This window comes from Mizuhopecten yessoensis, unplaced genomic scaffold (assembly GCF_002113885.1).
Source record: "Mizuhopecten yessoensis strain PY_sf001 unplaced genomic scaffold, ASM211388v2 scaffold716243, whole genome shotgun sequence".
NCBI lineage: Eukaryota > Metazoa > Mollusca > Bivalvia > Pectinida > Pectinidae > Mizuhopecten > Mizuhopecten yessoensis.
This window is the reverse complement of record NW_018480019.1, coordinates 268242-286674: the sequence shown is the minus strand read 5'-3', so window position 1 is coordinate 286674 and position 18433 is coordinate 268242. Positions and strand designations below refer to the sequence as shown.

Sequence of the window (18433 nt, the reverse complement as noted above, 5' to 3'; positions counted from 1 at the left end):
CTAAGGGGAATAACTCCAATTGCAACGTTCTGTTTGGGAAGTTACCTGACGCGAAGTGTCATTTTACATCTGGTAGAAACTATTTAGTGTTCAGAGGAAACGTAAATTTGTTTGAAACAATATTTTTTTGTAAATCTGATCTCAACAACCGAAACGACATTATGCCGTGACGCCATCAAAACTCTCTCACACATTGGTAAACCCAGTGGAGGGATATCTGCAGCACTGCAGGGCTCCATAGAGGTTGATTGGCAAGCTAATGTTGAACAGTTTTACTTCTTTAAAATTTTTGTCTCAAATATTCTGACATCCCTAATCTTTTCTACATTATAAAATGTATACATTCTTGACTATTTGCATATTTTAACCTGTGGTGATATCACCACAGGCTACGTCGGTTCTGGTGATGTTGTGACTCACCCACTCTTCATGATTGGGATTCCCACAATCAAATATATGACAATATTGCAACAGGGTTGTGGAGTACATATAGTTTAGATAATTCATATCTTATAATGATCAGAGATTGGTTACAAAGTTCAACACATATATGTGGATTATTTCACAATGGGATATTCGTTGATAGTAGTTATCACTTACGTAATATAATGTATATGTATACGTATGAACAGTTTTATAAGAAACAGTTCTGTATATTATAGAAGCAGCATGAACTTCTGTGCAAATATTACAGCAAGACCTAAAGCAAGATTTTGAAATGATTTACTACACTGCTAAATATAGGTAGTAGAATTGTGTATGACACAATTTAAACTTTATACAGTACGTGTTGTGTGAAAATGCACAACTGTCAACAGTAATTCAGTTAAGATTTTACATGTTTTGTGACCATTGATTTTAAAAAACATAGAAGAAAAGATATTCTACATTACCTTATCAGACTCAAGAATGCTATCACTTTATTTCACCCAACTTTTCCTTTCACCATGAGCTCTCCTTCATTCATCAGCCATTTTGTGATTTTTGAATTTGGGGGTCAACTATATTTAGACAAGTTACAGAGGATCATGGGAATTCCGTATCTGTGGTGCACTTTCGGCGACATTCTGGTGATATGAATAGTCTGCCAGAACATCACCAGAATATTTTATCTGTGGTGCACTTCTGGCGACATTCTGGCCACATTCTGGCGATATGAAATGTGTGCCAGAACATCACCAGAATGTAACCGCTAGTGGCGATATTCTGTGCACTTCTGGCAACATGTTCTGGCGAATAGCAATATTACTGTAAGGGTATCTAATCAACAATAGTATTTGAGTGTAAAACTTGAGAGGGGCTAGACCGGTATTCAAACCCCGGACTGCATGTTGCTACATATTATCTCTCTTACAGATTAACTCATTCACCCCTGAAGACACATTTGAACTCCTCCAATTCAAAGGTTGGAATTGTCCATTATGAAATTTCAGGGGTGAATGAGTTAAGCTTCCTAGTCAACAGAAGTGTCCTGCCCTAACTGTGTTACAGTTGTTTCCAAACGGAAGTTAAGGGGAGGTTACTGTATATATGAAAAAACACAGTGCATTATGTGGGCCAGGGATCCTAATCACAAACATTGAATTAACACATTCAAAATGCTGTTTTGAAAATTTGACCTCTATGATCATTTAGGTGAATATATGAAAGATGTTTGCGTGCAGGTTTTGACCTAGACTATCTTCATGTCTCATTTCAGCGTTTCTATGTACCAACATCTAGACAGTTACAGAGAATTGAGTCTACAACTCGCTCACCCATATACAATCACTTCAGTGAGACTATTGCTGGAGCAGCTACCATCCGAGCGTACGGGCAACAGGACAGATTTATAGAGACGTCTGTTCAGCGTGTCGATAAAAACATACTGTTTTACTTCACCAGGATATCGTCCAATAGGTACGGTTGTAGCGGACTTGGGAAGCCATTCATAGCTAGTAACCAGATACCGTATAGCAGAATATTTCGGTGGGGATGATATTTTTGCGATTTCGCGGGTCAATAACATGATCACAGAATAATAAGACAAAAACGTAAAAATTATGAGCCGTGATAATAAACTTCATAAATGTAATGTTGTCATGGACTAGCATGCATGTGGTTATGTTAGTTCATATACATAAATAGAAATGTTGTGTGAGAGTAGGTTATACAACATATCTGATAGTTTGTTGATGATTTGTTTAACAAAATACACTCGCATATTGTTGCTCAATATGCTATCATAGATTATCAAGAATTTTCCTTTGACTATTTGACACTTTATATGACGAGTGTCCTGATTCTGTGCTAAAACACCACAAAAATGAAATTCCCTCAAATATGTAGATCACGAAATTATAATCTACATAAATTAAATTTTCTTATTTTGGGTCAAAATCGTGATTTATGCCCGTGTAAATAACCTGCTATACTGTAAAGACAGGCCATAGTTCATTTAAGTTTCCCTACAAAGCTGTGTTTTGGACCTGATTTTATATTTTAATGAAACACCAAATGAACAGCAAATTGAGCCAACAACAATAACTAATTCAATTCACTAGTGGGGTGAAATTTGAGTATATACAGTACAACGTGAAAAAATTCAACCCAAGACGCCAAGAATACTCTGTTATAATATTCTTTGTGTTATGGTCTGCAGTGAACATGATAGTCTATTTCCTGCCAAAACATTAGGACAATGAATTTGAAAGTACAAATGTGATGTCACAAATTACAATGCCCATTATCTCGTATTTTCCAAGTAAAAATATTGATATTATAGAACAGTAAACAACATATTGTTAATTAAACATTTTTTTCCGTATAAGAAAATCTCTAAAATCTTGATTAAAAAAAGAAACAACCCATGAACAAATAATGCAAATCTGTGCACCTCTATCTCTGAATTAGCTAATCATGTGTTCTTTATTTGTTACAGGTGGTTAGGAACTCGACTGGAGTTTGTGGGCAATCTGATCGTGTTTGCAGCGGCCCTGTTTGCTGTTCTCTCCAATGATGTCAGTAGCGGAACAGTTGGCCTCTCTGTATCCTATGCTCTATCGGTATGTAATTATAAGTCAAACACGTTATTATTGTGTTATTACTTTCACTCTCCGTGTGCTACATTCTCTGTGTGCTACAATCTCTGTGTGCTACAATCTCTGTGCTGCATTCTCTGTGCTACAATCTCTGTGTGCTACATTCTCCGTGTCCTACATTCTCTGTGTGCTACATTCTCTGTGCGCTACATTCTCTGTGTGCTACATTCTCTGTGTGCTACATTCTATGTGTACTACAATCTCTGTGTGCTACAATCTCTGTGCTGCATTCTCTGTGCTACAATCTCTGTGTGCTACATTCTCTGTGTGCTACAATCTCCGTGTCCTACATTCTCTGTGTGCTACATTCTCTGTGTGCTATATCCTTAATCTAATAAAGATCCCCATACCATTGCCGAAAACTCTAATTAGGAATTGAAGACTTTTTTTTTTACTAGCAAGAAAATAGTTTTATTACATCATTTCTGAAATGAAACAAATATCTTGCAGAACCTTTATATAAAAAAAAAACTGAAGATAAAACAACTGCAAAACAAAAAATAATTCAAAAGTTTTGAGTGTCAAAAGGTATTTTTACTGGCAAGAAAATTGTTTAAAATACCTGAATCATTGCTGAAGAATAAAAAAAACTACTAACTTGTAGAACTATTGTTATAAAAATTATGAAGATGAAACTGTAGAAAAAAAAAGAAAAAAAAATTTTTGAGAGTAGAAATATTTTCCTTGATGAAGAGGACTATATCTATACTGAAAAAGCAAAAGCAAATCTGAAATCGGCTTAAAGTCACCAAAAATGGCTCATTTACATATATTCTACAGTTAAAAGTGATATAAAGTCTGCACTATATATAAATATATTTAGAAGGGAGACTCCCAATTTTTTATCCTTTAATTAGTGTTTACAACCAGTGAATTTGCCTATATTCTAAGATCTAATGATTTCATCTGAGAGAACAACTCCAAATATGTCATTTTAAAGGGTTATTTTGGCTCTAGGGAGTGTATACACACATTTTATTTATGTTTGAATTTTGAGCATGCAGAATCTCCCCCATTGAAATTTCAAAAAGTTGACAAGAATGTTAAAAAGCATAAAGGATATATAGATCCGTATTAAAATCAAACAAATTCTTATAGGTGGTGATTTGAAAAATATAACTTAAAACAATGGTGGGCTCTTTTTAAGTTATTTTGATTTTAGTGATAGAAAAAAGAGTTTTTAAAAGACATTTATCATATACATAGTGAAATCTTTCTTGATTGAACCCTGAATATTTTGATAGGGTATTTTTCAGTTTCTTGTTGAAAAGAAATATTATTATTATTCTTAACTAACACCTGTGCATATTCTAACTTAATGTCTGACAAATGTGTTCTTTCCTACAGGGTGTTTGATTAGACAGGTTAAGCTGAACGATTTGTTGTTTTCCATATGGTGTCAGATTAGAGAGGTTAATTGAATAAATAGGTTGTCCCACAAGGAGATCAGTTTAAGCAGGTTTAATTGTAGTAAGGGGCTAAAATACTTTCATAGAAAATGCCTTTATCATATTTGTACACCAAACCTTTCTTTTCAGATCACGTCAGCCTTAAACCTGTTAGTACAGCAGGCCAGTAACCTGGAAACAAACATCGTGTCGGTGGAGCGTGTCCAGGAGTACGCCGAAATACAAACAGAGGCACCCTGGGTAATGCCCTTCAGACGACCTCCACACGACTGGCCCCAAGTTGGTCATGTTAGTTTCAATGACTACAAAACACGGTACCGAGAGGGCCTTGACCTTGTATTGAGGGGCGTAACCTGTGAAATTCAGGGCGGAGAAAAGGTCAGTTTTAAATCGGAGTCTATAGATATCTATTTTCAAAGTTGTTTATCGAGGTCAGATGTATTTTAAGTACATGGTAAAAGTCCCCAACATACCGTATTTCGCATTCAGTTACAAAATAATTACACAATTGATGTTAAGATATTTAATGTCAGCACACAATATCCGTTTTATGATTACATATTTGGGATATTATTTTCTCATGAAAAATCCAGTAAGCTCAACTTTCCAACTTGCCAACGTTCACAAAATAAAACGTAAAAAAAATATTGATGTTTGTCAGAAAAGAAATATAACTTCAGTAAATCTTTTCTAATGATACTATATTGGTCAGTCTTTTTAATGACATTTATTAATTTTTCCTTCATTTATTTGATAAAAAATTGGTCTTATTGTTGATGTATAGAAATTCCGGAGAAAGTTGGCTAAAACATTTTAATCAAGTTTTCGTTTATTACAATTCTGTTCTCCCATTTTCTTTGGCTATAGGTTGGTATTGTAGGTAGGACAGGTGCCGGTAAGTCATCCCTAACCGTCGCTTTGTTTCGCCTGATCGAACCCGCTGGTGGATCCATTGTCATAGATGGTCAGAGTATCGCCAACATGGGACTCCATGATCTCCGGTCAAAACTGACCATCCTCCCACAGGTTAGCCAGGAACCATGTTTTGTTCATATAATTTTTTATACAGTACTGTAAAACACATTAACAATTTTTACTTTTAACTAACTTGTATAGACCATGCTTTGAACTTCGCCATGCATATTGAATGTGTGTTTTAGGTGTTACACATGGCCATCGAAATTAAGCATAAGAAGTGATAATTAATGCTGTTATGACTGAATTCTGAATAATCAAATAATTCAGTTTCTGCACGATCGTTTGAAAATTAAACAGTATAATGATTTTCATGAAAACTGCATTTGCCACAGGGTATGCTTCTAGACTCTATTTATTACATTTAACAAGATTTTGAGATTCATATTCAAAATTTAGTATAAAAAGATTCATGCTCGATGACGCTCCTGAATATACCACTGACAATAAAGGGAAGAAGTAAAATGGTTTTCACCATTGCTTTGTTATTTAGGACCCTGTTTTGTTCTCTGGTTCCCTGAGGATGAACCTTGACCCCTTCAATATATACCAAGACAACCAGCTTTGGAAGGCCATCGAGCATGCTCACTTGAAGAAGTTTGTGTCTGAACTTCCTGATGGTTTGATGCATGAATGTGGGGAAGGGGGAGAAAACCTGAGGTAGGTTTTTCCTTTTTAACTGGATTTTTTATTTTATTTTTTATTTAAATGTCTGTCTTGTTAGATACAAATCTGGCTTTATGACAATATTTGAAATTTATACTAACAATATGAAAAAAATATTTACCTCAAAACTGAGCCAACTGAAAGTACCAAAATGACTTCACAATAGCCTAAGGTATCATGAAATGTTAACATTATCATTATTTTCCATTTAAGAATTGATCGTCATAAGATAATATAAAATTCTTTTTCAACTTGAATTATGATTGTTCGTGTCATTATTTATTTATTTTCTAATGACTAGGAAAATCTGTTCTAAGTCAAGCCCATTGACATTATTGAACGAATTGAAATTGTAAATTGTGATTAACCTGAACAAAAATACCCCATGGTCCGACCCCCAGATCACATAATAAGTGATCTGGGGGTCGGACCATGGGGTATTGTTTTTCATTCTGGGTCATAGGAACATGTCAAGTCCCTGTGCTACAATAGGTGTGAAGCAAATCTTAAAACAATCCTGATGAAGCCAGCACACAAAGGCAGAACGAGTCGGCCAAATAAATTATGTACCAACTAACTTTAGCATGCTGTGATTGATTCCTCCCGTTTTATGTGTAAAACAATCTTGAAGCGCTCTGCCTAAAATAAAAAATCCTGATAATTCTAGTGTTTGTTTCCTTATTATGAGGATAGGCTGTGTTTTATATCTTTTTTCTTGCACTCCAGCGTTGGGCAGCGACAATTGGTGTGTCTAGCCAGGACGCTGCTGAGGAAAACTAAGATTCTCATCCTTGACGAGGCTACGGCTGCTGTTGACATGGAAACAGACGATCTGATACAGAACACAATTAGGACGGAGTTTAAGGACTGTACAATTCTCACCATCGCCCACAGGCTTAACACTATCATGGACTATGACAAGTAAGTCTAGATCAAAACGAGGGTACCTTTAGAATTCTTTTTCCCGAAGTAGCTCCAAAAAACCAAAATCTTCAATAAACCGTAATTGGAACTAAAAATCGATAAAAGTAGGGTAAAAGTATGAACAAAGGGGAGATCTCCTTGGAAACTGTAAAAAGTACAAGGATAAGATCAGACACATGTTTCAAATACGCTCTAAAAATATTCCGTGTATGTAGCGATTAAATCATTGTTTTAAAGAAATATTAAAACGGTTAAATTGATTGTTTCAAACAAAAAATATCCTTGTAGCAAACAAATTTATCATTTCTATCAAAAACTGTCCTTGTTAGACAGATGTCATTGTTATTTAACTTCAGATCTTTTTTGCTTGTATGCCCTCAGGTGTAGGTTATTTATTCAGTCATAAATCTTAAATGGTGTTTATGTTTTATATTTCCAGGGTCATGTTATTAGATCAAGGACTCATCAAAGAATTTGACAGCCCAAATAACTTACTGAAAGACAAATCTTCAGCATTTTACAGCATGGCGAAGGACGCCAACCTTGTTTAGTGCTATGTGTCAAACACGTAGTCAATAACACTCAATCACATACTGTATAGTCCCACACTCAGATGATCCAGTAGGAATGGCCAGAAGATTTCACTGCAACCAACTTGTCAGCATATACAAAAAATCTTGAAAAAAATATATTTTATGAATATTTTTCCCTCCGTACCGTAACATGCATGGATTGATATTAATTATGAAGCATTGATGTTCTCTGTGTAAATGTCGTGACATATGATAATTGAGAATTTGAAGAGACTACTGTATTGTGATAACTGTGATATATATAAAAATGTAGGTATGTATGGCTTAATATGACTGACCAAGGTAAACATGTCCCGACTACTGATAAGGGTTCTCAAAGTTAATGATTTTTCTTTATAAGATACACAAACAAAATAGTTTGACCTACCTACCACTTAACCTACCCAAACTTAAAATCCTCAGTCAGGTTACGTCAAAAAAGTAAAAGTTTAATGGTGGCCTAGAATAATTCAAGGCGAAAATTAATGAGAAAGTTTCCTAAGAGATGAACCAACCCGTTAATATGGTGATGTGTTACGAAAAAAAGATGCATGTTATTTGGTTAGCTGATCAATTAGGCTTGAGTTGTGCTACATCCCATAATAGGTATACTTGCTACAGGAGCAGAAAAGTAGCAACATTTACAACATATACCTTTTTAGTACATTAATCCAATCTGGTCATTAAATATATGTTAGCTAAAACTCTGGCCAACATTGACGCAATTGTCTCCAAGGTACTATTATTACAGTTTGGCGTTTTCTTGCTGGCTCTCTGTGTCACTGGGCGAAATGTTAAAATTGCATCATACATGTGTATATTGCAATATGGCACTTTCTGTCAGGCTTTGTTGTTTGCTGGGCGTCATTCAACAATATAATCAACTACATGTATATTCCATATCTCCAAGCAATGTATTGCAGTATGGTGTTTTCTGGGTTGGTCGCTCGGCGTCACCCAACAACACGTTCCTATATTCTCCCTATCTCACACCTATATATTACTTTTTCTTGCTTATTTACGTAATTGTAAGATATTTAAATTGTGATATATACATTTTGTGTAAATTCAATGTGATCAATGTTTGTGTTTGGTAATGGGTGAAATGATTGTTGTCTTTTTGCCTATAAGGAAACCAATAAGGAGTTCTTATCCAATATTTTGTTAAATCACAATACTTTAGGTTATATGTTACCTTCCTGCATAGTTCTGAATTATTCATAATAACGTTAATTGCAATTTTTTTGTAGATAAGTCTTAATATAGATCACAGGTTTGTTTTGTAAGGAAGTATATTAGCGATTCAGTAGATTATATATTTTCAGTTTGTGTTGTATACAGTACATATGTGATACATTAAACATTATATAAATTAGATAATATATATCCCAGCTTTGCTTTCTGCTCTCCTAAATTATTTTCGTCGCACATTAAAGTACTCTTTAATAGTTCTCAGGGCATTTCTTTGTGGGGATCAAGGGGTATCTACAGCCATTGCTGATAACGTTATGTACATTACAATTTGGACTATGTGATATAAATGACATTGTACATTACAATAGACTGGTACGCTCTCTATTAAAGGTATTTAAAGTACATTTTTAGGGGAGGGTATACCAAGTGTATGAACAGTTAGATCGTTCCTACCAAACCTACATACAAGGCCTGACCACTCTCAAATAATTTGTAGCAGAGACGTATAAACTACATGGCTTTATATGTCTCTGGTTTTAGGGAATGGGGGAAGTATATTCTCTCATTTCCCTGTGTGTAAGATAGAGCTGTCCAGGGTAAGAAAGGGGTGTAGGAAATTTCTTTCCTACACCCAATTTCACTTGACGTGACGTCACAATTAATGGCTCAACAATGACGTGACGTCACAAATTTGGAACTCTCTGATGCCGCAATGCGGAAAAGGCGACCAGATGAAATTAAAACCTTTTACTTTATATTTACCGTACACGTTAGAAAGATGTGATTAATTTTTTTTTGCGCAAACACAGTTTGCAAATATGGGATATGCTTAATCTGGCTGGCTGATTCGTTTTCGTCTAAAAAGCTCAGGCAAAAAGTTGATATTTTTAAAAAAGGTGGCCAGTCCAAATAAGGTGGCCAGTCCAAACGCATTTTCATGGTTACTGGGCTTATTCTGGTGGTTGGAATGAGAGAAAAAACTCTTACATTCCCAACGGTATAGGATAGGGACATTCCACCCGAGGGATTTTCAAATTTAGCAAAACTCTCTGCAAAACCTCGAGTTTTACCAAATTTGAAAACCCATTGGGAGGGATGTCCCTATCCTACACCCCTGGACATGAAAGAGTCGTATACTGTTCCTGGTAAAATTACAAAAAGGTCTTTTCTAAGCCTAATCTAATTTTTTGAGAAATTTGTTTGAAGAGAGGGAATAAGACAAGGATGTCATATAATTATTCTGTTTCAATTGATATTGTTGTTTACCAATATCTATTTAGATTCATACCCGGTTATAATATTATGTCGGTGTCCTATCTTTGTCTGTAGAAATATATGTGCCATCTATCAGCTCAACCAACTGTGATACAGTAAGTCCTTGTATTACAATGTATTTAACTGTTGTTAAATTACACCATTTTTGTCTGTTCACGAGAAGAAATCCGGTGCAAAGTAAAGACTTAAAACTACATACATTTACAATGACCCCTATTTTACAAAACATTGACTATTGACATTTTTATGTATTTTGATATTCTTTACATTTTACTTTTCGATGAAGTTCAATTATGTTGTTGTGCAAAACAGCTTGGACTGTGTGATATAACATATTATTTTTATGCTAGAAAATTCAAGAGAAAAATATCCAACCACTCTTCTTGCGTGATAGAGACAGAGAAATCTTAAACCCTCGGGATATGACTTTTGAAGTTTAGCACTGGGCAGAGCTTCCTGTTAAACCTTACAAATTATATCTTTGTGTTGGGATATCTGTATATACATCTCACAGGAGTGTTACAGCGCCAAAGATTGCGGTGCAACGTCATCACTTTTTGTACGAATAAGTTTGTCAATAGGGGCATAGACCAAATTGAGTTATATATTTATTGATGATAACATATTCATCATATCATACTAAAAACTGCGTCACCAAGTCCATTTACAAAGAGGACTCGTTTTCTGGATAGGTAGTAATCATTTCAACCATAACATGCAAATTCTATTGCTCCGCAGTTTTATGAAACATGTCTACTGATCTTCCTGAAAGTTTAAATATATAGAGAATAATACATGCCTTTTTCCATATCACACCCAGTATCAACCCGAGGGCTGATATTGGTCGAGGGTTGATACTGGGTGTGATAAGGAAAAAGGCGTGTTTTATTCTGTTTATTACATACTTNTTATTCTGTTTATTACATACTTACTTATAAAAGCTACTATCTTATGTTTTGGGGTGTGATACGGCAGGGGGCCGATATGGGTTAGAGCAATTGTGTCGTATCGCATATACAAAAAAAAACCTATTTATTAAGATATTGAGTGTATAATTAATGTTTATATCAGAAATACAATTTTTTAGGACTGTAGATTGATTTTATATGAGAGCTATATTACAGTAGTTAGATGATGTGTTGATGTCTGTGTTAGTGAGTGTATGATTATTTACCCAGATTGTGATTTATTTTCTCATATTTAGATTCATATTCATATTCTAGTATAATTTTGAATTTCTATTTTTGTATAAAACATTTCAAAACTTGCTAGTTTCTGATCTCCTGCAATGTTTCGTTGACGTTCTCAGGTTAGTTGAAATAAAAAGAATGAGAAACATGAAATTGTGTTTTTTGTTTACATATATTTACAAATCGTTCTTCACTTCCATTTAATAGATGAAACAAAAGCCTGTCTATATAATCAATTGTATTTTTTTCTTTCTATTGGTATCTTTTCCATTTTATCGTAGGATGTAAAATTATTGCGTTTTGAAGTCAGTATAGCCCAAAATTTGTTACGAAGATTGCATTATTATGTCCTAAAGAAAATGTTATGCCGGTTGCATGATTAGCAAGATCCTATGATTGCATGTCCTAAAAATATTGATACAAAGATTGGATGTCCCAAACAAATTCCTATGATTGCATGTCCTAAACCTATTGCTACAAATATTGGATGTCCCAAACAAATTCCTATGAATGCATGTCCTAAATATATTGCTACAAAGATTAGATGTCCCAAACAAATTCCTATGATTGCATGTCCTAAGTATATTGCTACAAAGAATGTATGTCCCAAACAAATTCCTATGATTGCATGTCCTAAATATATTGCTACAAAGATTGTATGTCCCAAACAAATTCATATGATTGCATGTCCTTAATATATTGCTACAAAGATTGAATGTCCCAAACAAATTCCTATGATTGCATATCCTAAACCTATTGCTACAAAGATTGGAGGTCCCAAACAAATTCATATGAATGCATGTCCTTAATATATTGCTACAAAGATTGAATGTCCCAAACAAATTCCTATGATTGCATATCCTAAACCTATTGCTACAAAGATTGGATGTCCCAAACAAATTCCTATAAATGAATGTCCTAAACCTATTGCTACAAAGATGGATGTCCCAAACAAATTCCTATGAATGCATGTCCTAAATATATTGCTACAAAGATTGAATGTCCCAAACAAATTCCTATGATTGCATGTCCTAAATATATTGCTACAAAGATTGTATGTCCCAAACAAATTCCTATGAATGCATGTCCTAAATATATTGCTACAAAGATTGTATGTCCCAAACAAATTCCTATGATTGCATATCCTAAACCTATTGCTACAAAGATTGGATGTCCCAAACAAATTCCTATAAATGAATGTCCTAAACCTATTGCTACAAAGATTGGATGTCCCAAACAAATTCATATGAATGCATGTCCTTAATATATTGCTACAAAGATTGGATGTCCCAAACAAATTCCCATGATTGCATGTCCTACATGTATTGCTACAAAGATTGGATTTCCCAAACAAATTCATATGATTGCATGTCCTACATGTATTGCTACAAAGATGGATGTCCCGAACAAATTCCTATGAAAGCATGTCCTAAACATATTGCTGCAAAGATTGGATGTCCCCAACAAATTCCTATGAATGCATGTCCTAAACATATTGCTACAAAGATGGATGTCCCGAACAAATTCCTATGATTGCATGTCCTTAATATATTGCTACAAAGATTGGATGTCCCAAACAAATTCCTATGAATGCATGTCCTAAGCATATTGCTACAAAGATGGATGTCCCAAACAAATTCCTATGATTGCATGTCCTAAATATATTGCTGCAAAGATTGGATGTCCCCAACAAATTCCTATGATTGCATGTCCTAAACATATTGCTACCAAGATTGGATGACCCAAACATTTTTTTTTTGCAGAGATTGCATTATTATGTATTTAACAAAATGTTTGTTACGATTGCATGTCCTAAAACAAATTGTTACGAAGATTGTATGACCCACACAACAAAATGTTTTGAATAATGTGTAATTGCATATCCTAAAACAAAATTTTGCGACGATTCCATGTCCCATACGTATTATATATGACGATTGCATTATTTATTATGTCCTAAAGTTTGGTTTGGTTTGGTTTAGTATTGTTAAACGTTCTATCAACAGCAATGGTCATTTAAGGACGGCCTCCCCTGTGTGAAAGATGTATGCGTGTGTTTTAGGAGGCTGCGATATGTTCGTTTTTGTCTCCTTGTGATAGTACGGAACTGATGCCAACTTTATAGTGCTCCCTCACTGAAACATACAGCCGAAGACACCCAGCAGGACACCCCATCCGGTCTCATTATACCGACAACAGGCGAACCAGTCGTCCTACTCCCAAATTACTGCATGGACGTTAAGCAGGAGTAGAAACTACCATATTTACAGACTCTGGTATGTCTCGGCCAGGGGACAGAACCCAGAGCCTTCCTTACAGGGGCGAACGCTCAACTAAAGGCCAAAAGTGAGGCATTGTCAAGGGAGACATTAGGAAGAAGAAAGTTGTTTAGAAAGAAGAGAAAGGATAAGATTCCAAATTTAGTCGTCTCTTACGATCATTGGGGGCAGCCGGTACAATTAGTATGCCCTACCTGCAGGGACGTATAGATACAATGCATTATTGTTTCAGTCCCTCTTTGAAACCAGTTGGCCAGATGATTCCAGCCAGAGGACATTACCCTTCGGTCCTCAGATGATCTACTTCAGGAAAGCTGGTTTAGTTTGTTTTTGTTTAAGGTACTATTAACAGCTTAGAGTTTGCGTGCATTTGTGTGTGTATGCAGGAGACGGGGTATGTAAGTGTACAGATCCGCGCTATCTCAATGAAATATCATGCCGAAGGCACCAAGTACTGCATTCGGCCCGGTCACATTATACCGACAACGGGTAAACCAGTTGTTGCCAATCTCCTAAATGCTGAACGTTAAATGTGACTGCCACCGTCAACGACAACGTGTGATAACGGACAGTGATCCTTAAGTGTTGGCCATGCTTCTCAGGCGGCACGACCAAGGAAAGGCAGAACAGTGAAGAAAGAAGGAAGGAAAGAGTTAAGATCCCAAGTGTGTTGCAATGGGCAGAATATCTATTTTGGTCTGTTCAATGCAGGGACGTGCAAATGTTGTGATGAAGGTTTTTGTCATAAAACAAATTGCGACGAGGATTGGATGTTCAAAACAAAATGTTACGAAGATTTGATGTTCTAAACAAATTATGACGGTGTTCCAAAATAAAGATAAATATTTTATGATATTTTGTAAAAAGAATATTACATGTATTACTTATTCATATATTGATACACCTACGAAGCCGTGACAAATCACTCGAATGTCGTATAACAGAAGAAAAATTTTGATGGAAAATATTATTATGTACTCGACCAATCTTGCTTTCTATAGCTATATCATATAGGAATGTTGAGTATTTGAAGTTAAATATTTAATTCCTTGATTCGTTCATTATCGTACACACTAATTCTGCAAAAGAAAATGTGTTGATTACCTTGCCAGTATCTCGTAGGAGTTGCGGCATCAGGCATGAGTATATCGCCTGTCAAAGCCCATTTCTCTGAAAATAAAGAAGCGCAGCAAATTAAAAAATGCAGTTATTACAACCTGGGGAGCAGCTAGCCCTTGCTTGGAGTGAATTCATTTAGGAGAGGGTCCAGGACAGGGCCGTAAGACCCCCTGCTCTAAAAATGATATGAACATTTTAAGATCAATCTCTCTAAGTATCATTTTGCAGAGGGAAAGTCGAACGAAGCAATTGTAAAATTAAGCCATTCTACAACTAGCAAGCTATTTTGTGTTTCAGAATTGCACTTTCGTGGTCAATGTTGCTATTACTAAAACTAGAACATTGTCTTTTGGGTATGAGTCTTGAACTAATAATTAAAATTTTCTTGCATTTTCAATTGAATGCCATTATTTTGGAATGAAAAAGGGACATGTCTCTGCCGAATAGCGGTTTAAATGTCACGATGTAAAAACTCATTCAAGTATTTTAATAAAAAACAAAAATCGGAGGACAATTGTTTGAGTTATCGTGTAAACAAGGAAAAAATAACGGCTAAAAAGAAGTACAGTGTTGCTATGTGTGATACGCCAAAACGCGGAAAGTTGAAACTTGACAGAAAAACCACGTAACATATGTTTGACATTATTGCTTCTAGCATAACCGTACACAATTTGAGAGGAATCGAAATAACTTCTCCTGAATAACCAAAAGGCCCAGGATGATGATATTTGGCCAGTAGCATGCGTGGGTGAACTGCTACCAAGTTTGTTCATATGAATGGCCTTGACTATTTTCAAGGTCACAGGCGTCAAATATGTTTAAAACTTCAAATAGTTCTTCTGAATAACCATAAGTTAAGGCCTGTTATGTTGATATATAGCCAGTAGATTGCTAGGAAAAAAGAGCTACCAAGTTTGTTAAAATGAATGACCCTGAATTATATTCAAGGTCAAAGGGGTCACATTTGTTTAAAACAAACTCTGCCGAATAGCATTTTAATATAACGATTTAAGAACTCCAATGCATTCAGGTAATGAAACATATTACAAAGTTTGAAGAACAATTGTTTGAATTATCCGTTAACAAGGAAAAATTAACGGCAAAACGATGAAAACCGTTGCTATGTCAAGTGTGATATGCTTTAACGCGGAAAGTTGGAAAAAATACCACGTGACATATGTTTGACATTATTGCTTCTAGCATTACCGTACACAATTTGAGAGGAATTGCTTAAAAAAATCAAAAATAAACCTTGCATTCACTACACAATGCCCTAGCTTATTGGACAATAATAGGGGCATAACTCAACAACAAGAGGCCCAGAGGGCCTGTATTGCTTACCTGGAAATAATAGCAAAATTTCAGTTGAAATAGCCAGATGTTGCTGGAAGTGTACATGTATTACATGGTTAGTCAGGGGATATATTGATATGCAATTGGACAAAATCCTGTCATACCTACAGGGAAAAGGAAATTTTTGAAGAATTTGCTATGTTTCCCCTATTGGGCCCCTCCCCTCTGTCCCCAGGGGGGTCAGACCCACCGTTGATACAAAATAAGGTCCCCTTTACCTTTTTTAAAAAAAAATATTTTTCTATTTTACCTATTTGGCCCTGCCCCTCTTCACGACGAGTGTTCAAACCCTCCATTAATACAAAATTGATTTCCCTTTCAAATAGGATGCTACTGTTCAAATTTGGTCAAAATACCTTCATCCCAACAGAAGAAGGATATTTCAGCTATTCCTCTATATCCCTTATTGGGCCCCGCCTCTCCGTCCCAAGGGGGTTAGATCCACCATTTATGCACAATTGGTTCCCCGTCACCCAAGGGAGCTTCTTCCCAAATTTGGATAAAATCCTGTCTTTCCCACAGAAGGAGAAGGAATTTAGAGAATTCGCTAATTTAGCCCTAACCCTCAGTCACCAGTGGGGTCAGACCCACTGTTTATACAAAATTGTGCCTCCTTAGCCCAAGGATGCTCCAGACTAAATAAGTATAAAATCCTGATGTCAGTTTCATATTGGATGACTCAATGGATTTGTCCGATATTCCATCCTCTACGGAAACATGTGCCAATCAATCTCTACCTCTTACATCTACTCCTCAGGAAACTCAGGAAAAAATCCAACACGAGTCAGATATGGTTCAACTTTCACATAATTTTAGTTTTACTTTTTAATCATCTTTCACTTGTGTTATTGAACAGTTGATGTAGAGAAACAATCATGACAGGAATGACTGTTTTATATAGTTGAAGAACAGCTAACATTGTTTGTGTAGTGTAACTGTTGATACAATAATCCAAAATGAGTCAGATGTGGATATTCATTATACTTAGCATTGAACAAAGGAGATGCTGATTTACATTTTGTTTCAAGTCTTCAGATCAAGCTTGATTGAAATATTATATTATAATTGGAATTGCACATTTTTTGCTTGCTGCATGTATTGTATACTTGCATTGCTAACAATATAGTTTCAAAACTAAATTAAAGCTAAAACGATGCCTAGAAAAAAACGACCCCAACATTATGACGAATGCATATATAACTTAGTAGTGAGAATTGAGGACCAATCAACATCTTACCTGGAGTGAGAATACTTTGCAATCAACACCAGGAGTGACAATTGCAACATCTTACCAGGAGTGAGAACTATTGTTATATAAGCACCTAAAAATAATCATCTTACCGGGAGTGAGAACATATGTAAATAGTATATAGCCTTCATATTTTGCTCTGCACTATTTACTACATTTTAAGATGACACGTAAGTCGACGAAAGGAAAAAGAAACAAAGACAAGGAACGGAAAAGGTTACGGCAAAACAGGTACTCTGTTCTGTTACACTATTGATTGACTTACTGCCTACAGCAATATTAATATATGACCATTTCTGACTGATTCCTGATAAATTAAGTGATTGTTTCTTCACAAATTCCACTCAGAATACATTGGGCAATATACCTACACACAATCATTGATCTTTCAGGTTTTGGAATCTTTCTATTATCATCCGACGGATATACCCTGGAGACAAACACGGACAACTCAACTCTGCTTACCATTACTGGACGGAAGCGCCGATTATGCCATGACATATTAGGAGATTGGAACTGTTTTTTCTCTTCGTTGTCGACAAGAACATTATCAGCATTCACTGAGGCGTAGCATTTGCCAACACCTAGTGAGTCACCAGGAGGAGCTAAAAACATACCTACCTTCACAATACAATGGTGATGGTACAATGGTACAGATACCTATTACAATCAAGGATGGAACGTAACGCTACATGGGCGACAGAAGTGGAAATATGTACGGCCCCACACATGCTGAGGACAAACATTGTTGTATACACGCAGCATGGGACCAAGTGGACCTGTCTACGACACAGTGTAGGTCAGCTTGAAAGTAACTGCAGCATATATCTGTACCATCGCGGCAGATGTCGTTATGATTTTGTCCTTGGTATTGCAACATCTGATGTCCAGGACACTAAACACATAGAGAAAAAGAACAAAACAGAACGAGAGAGGTATGTCACTGATGCTGAATACAGGGACAAGAAGAAAGGAACAAAACAAGAGAGGTATGCCTATGATGCAAAGTACTGGGACAAAATAAAAAAGCAGCATAAAGGGCATATGACACTGAGCACAAACAGAAGAAGAAAGCAAGAACACAACTGAGATATGACAATGATAAGGAGTATAAAGAGAAGAAGAAAGCAAGAATACAACTGATAAAT

General features: G+C 35.6%; 1 protein-coding gene across 1 annotated transcript in view; it reads left to right on the top strand.

Annotated features, from left to right (window-relative positions):
* Nucleotides 1-9539, top strand: part of LOC110442275 (multidrug resistance-associated protein 1-like) — a 49358-nt gene extending 39819 nt beyond the window's left edge. Inside the window, exons 23-29 of the mRNA XM_021485793.1 lie at nucleotides 1700-1899; nucleotides 2921-3044; nucleotides 4619-4867; nucleotides 5357-5515; nucleotides 5958-6124; nucleotides 6857-7051; nucleotides 7494-9539. Of these exons, the coding sequence (XP_021341468.1) occupies nucleotides 1700-1899; nucleotides 2921-3044; nucleotides 4619-4867; nucleotides 5357-5515; nucleotides 5958-6124; nucleotides 6857-7051; nucleotides 7494-7605 (1206 nt within the window). The 3' untranslated portion in view covers nucleotides 7606-9539. The remainder of the gene's footprint in view (nucleotides 1-1699; nucleotides 1900-2920; nucleotides 3045-4618; nucleotides 4868-5356; nucleotides 5516-5957; nucleotides 6125-6856; nucleotides 7052-7493) is intronic.
* Nucleotides 9540-18433: the final 8894 nt, after the last annotated feature.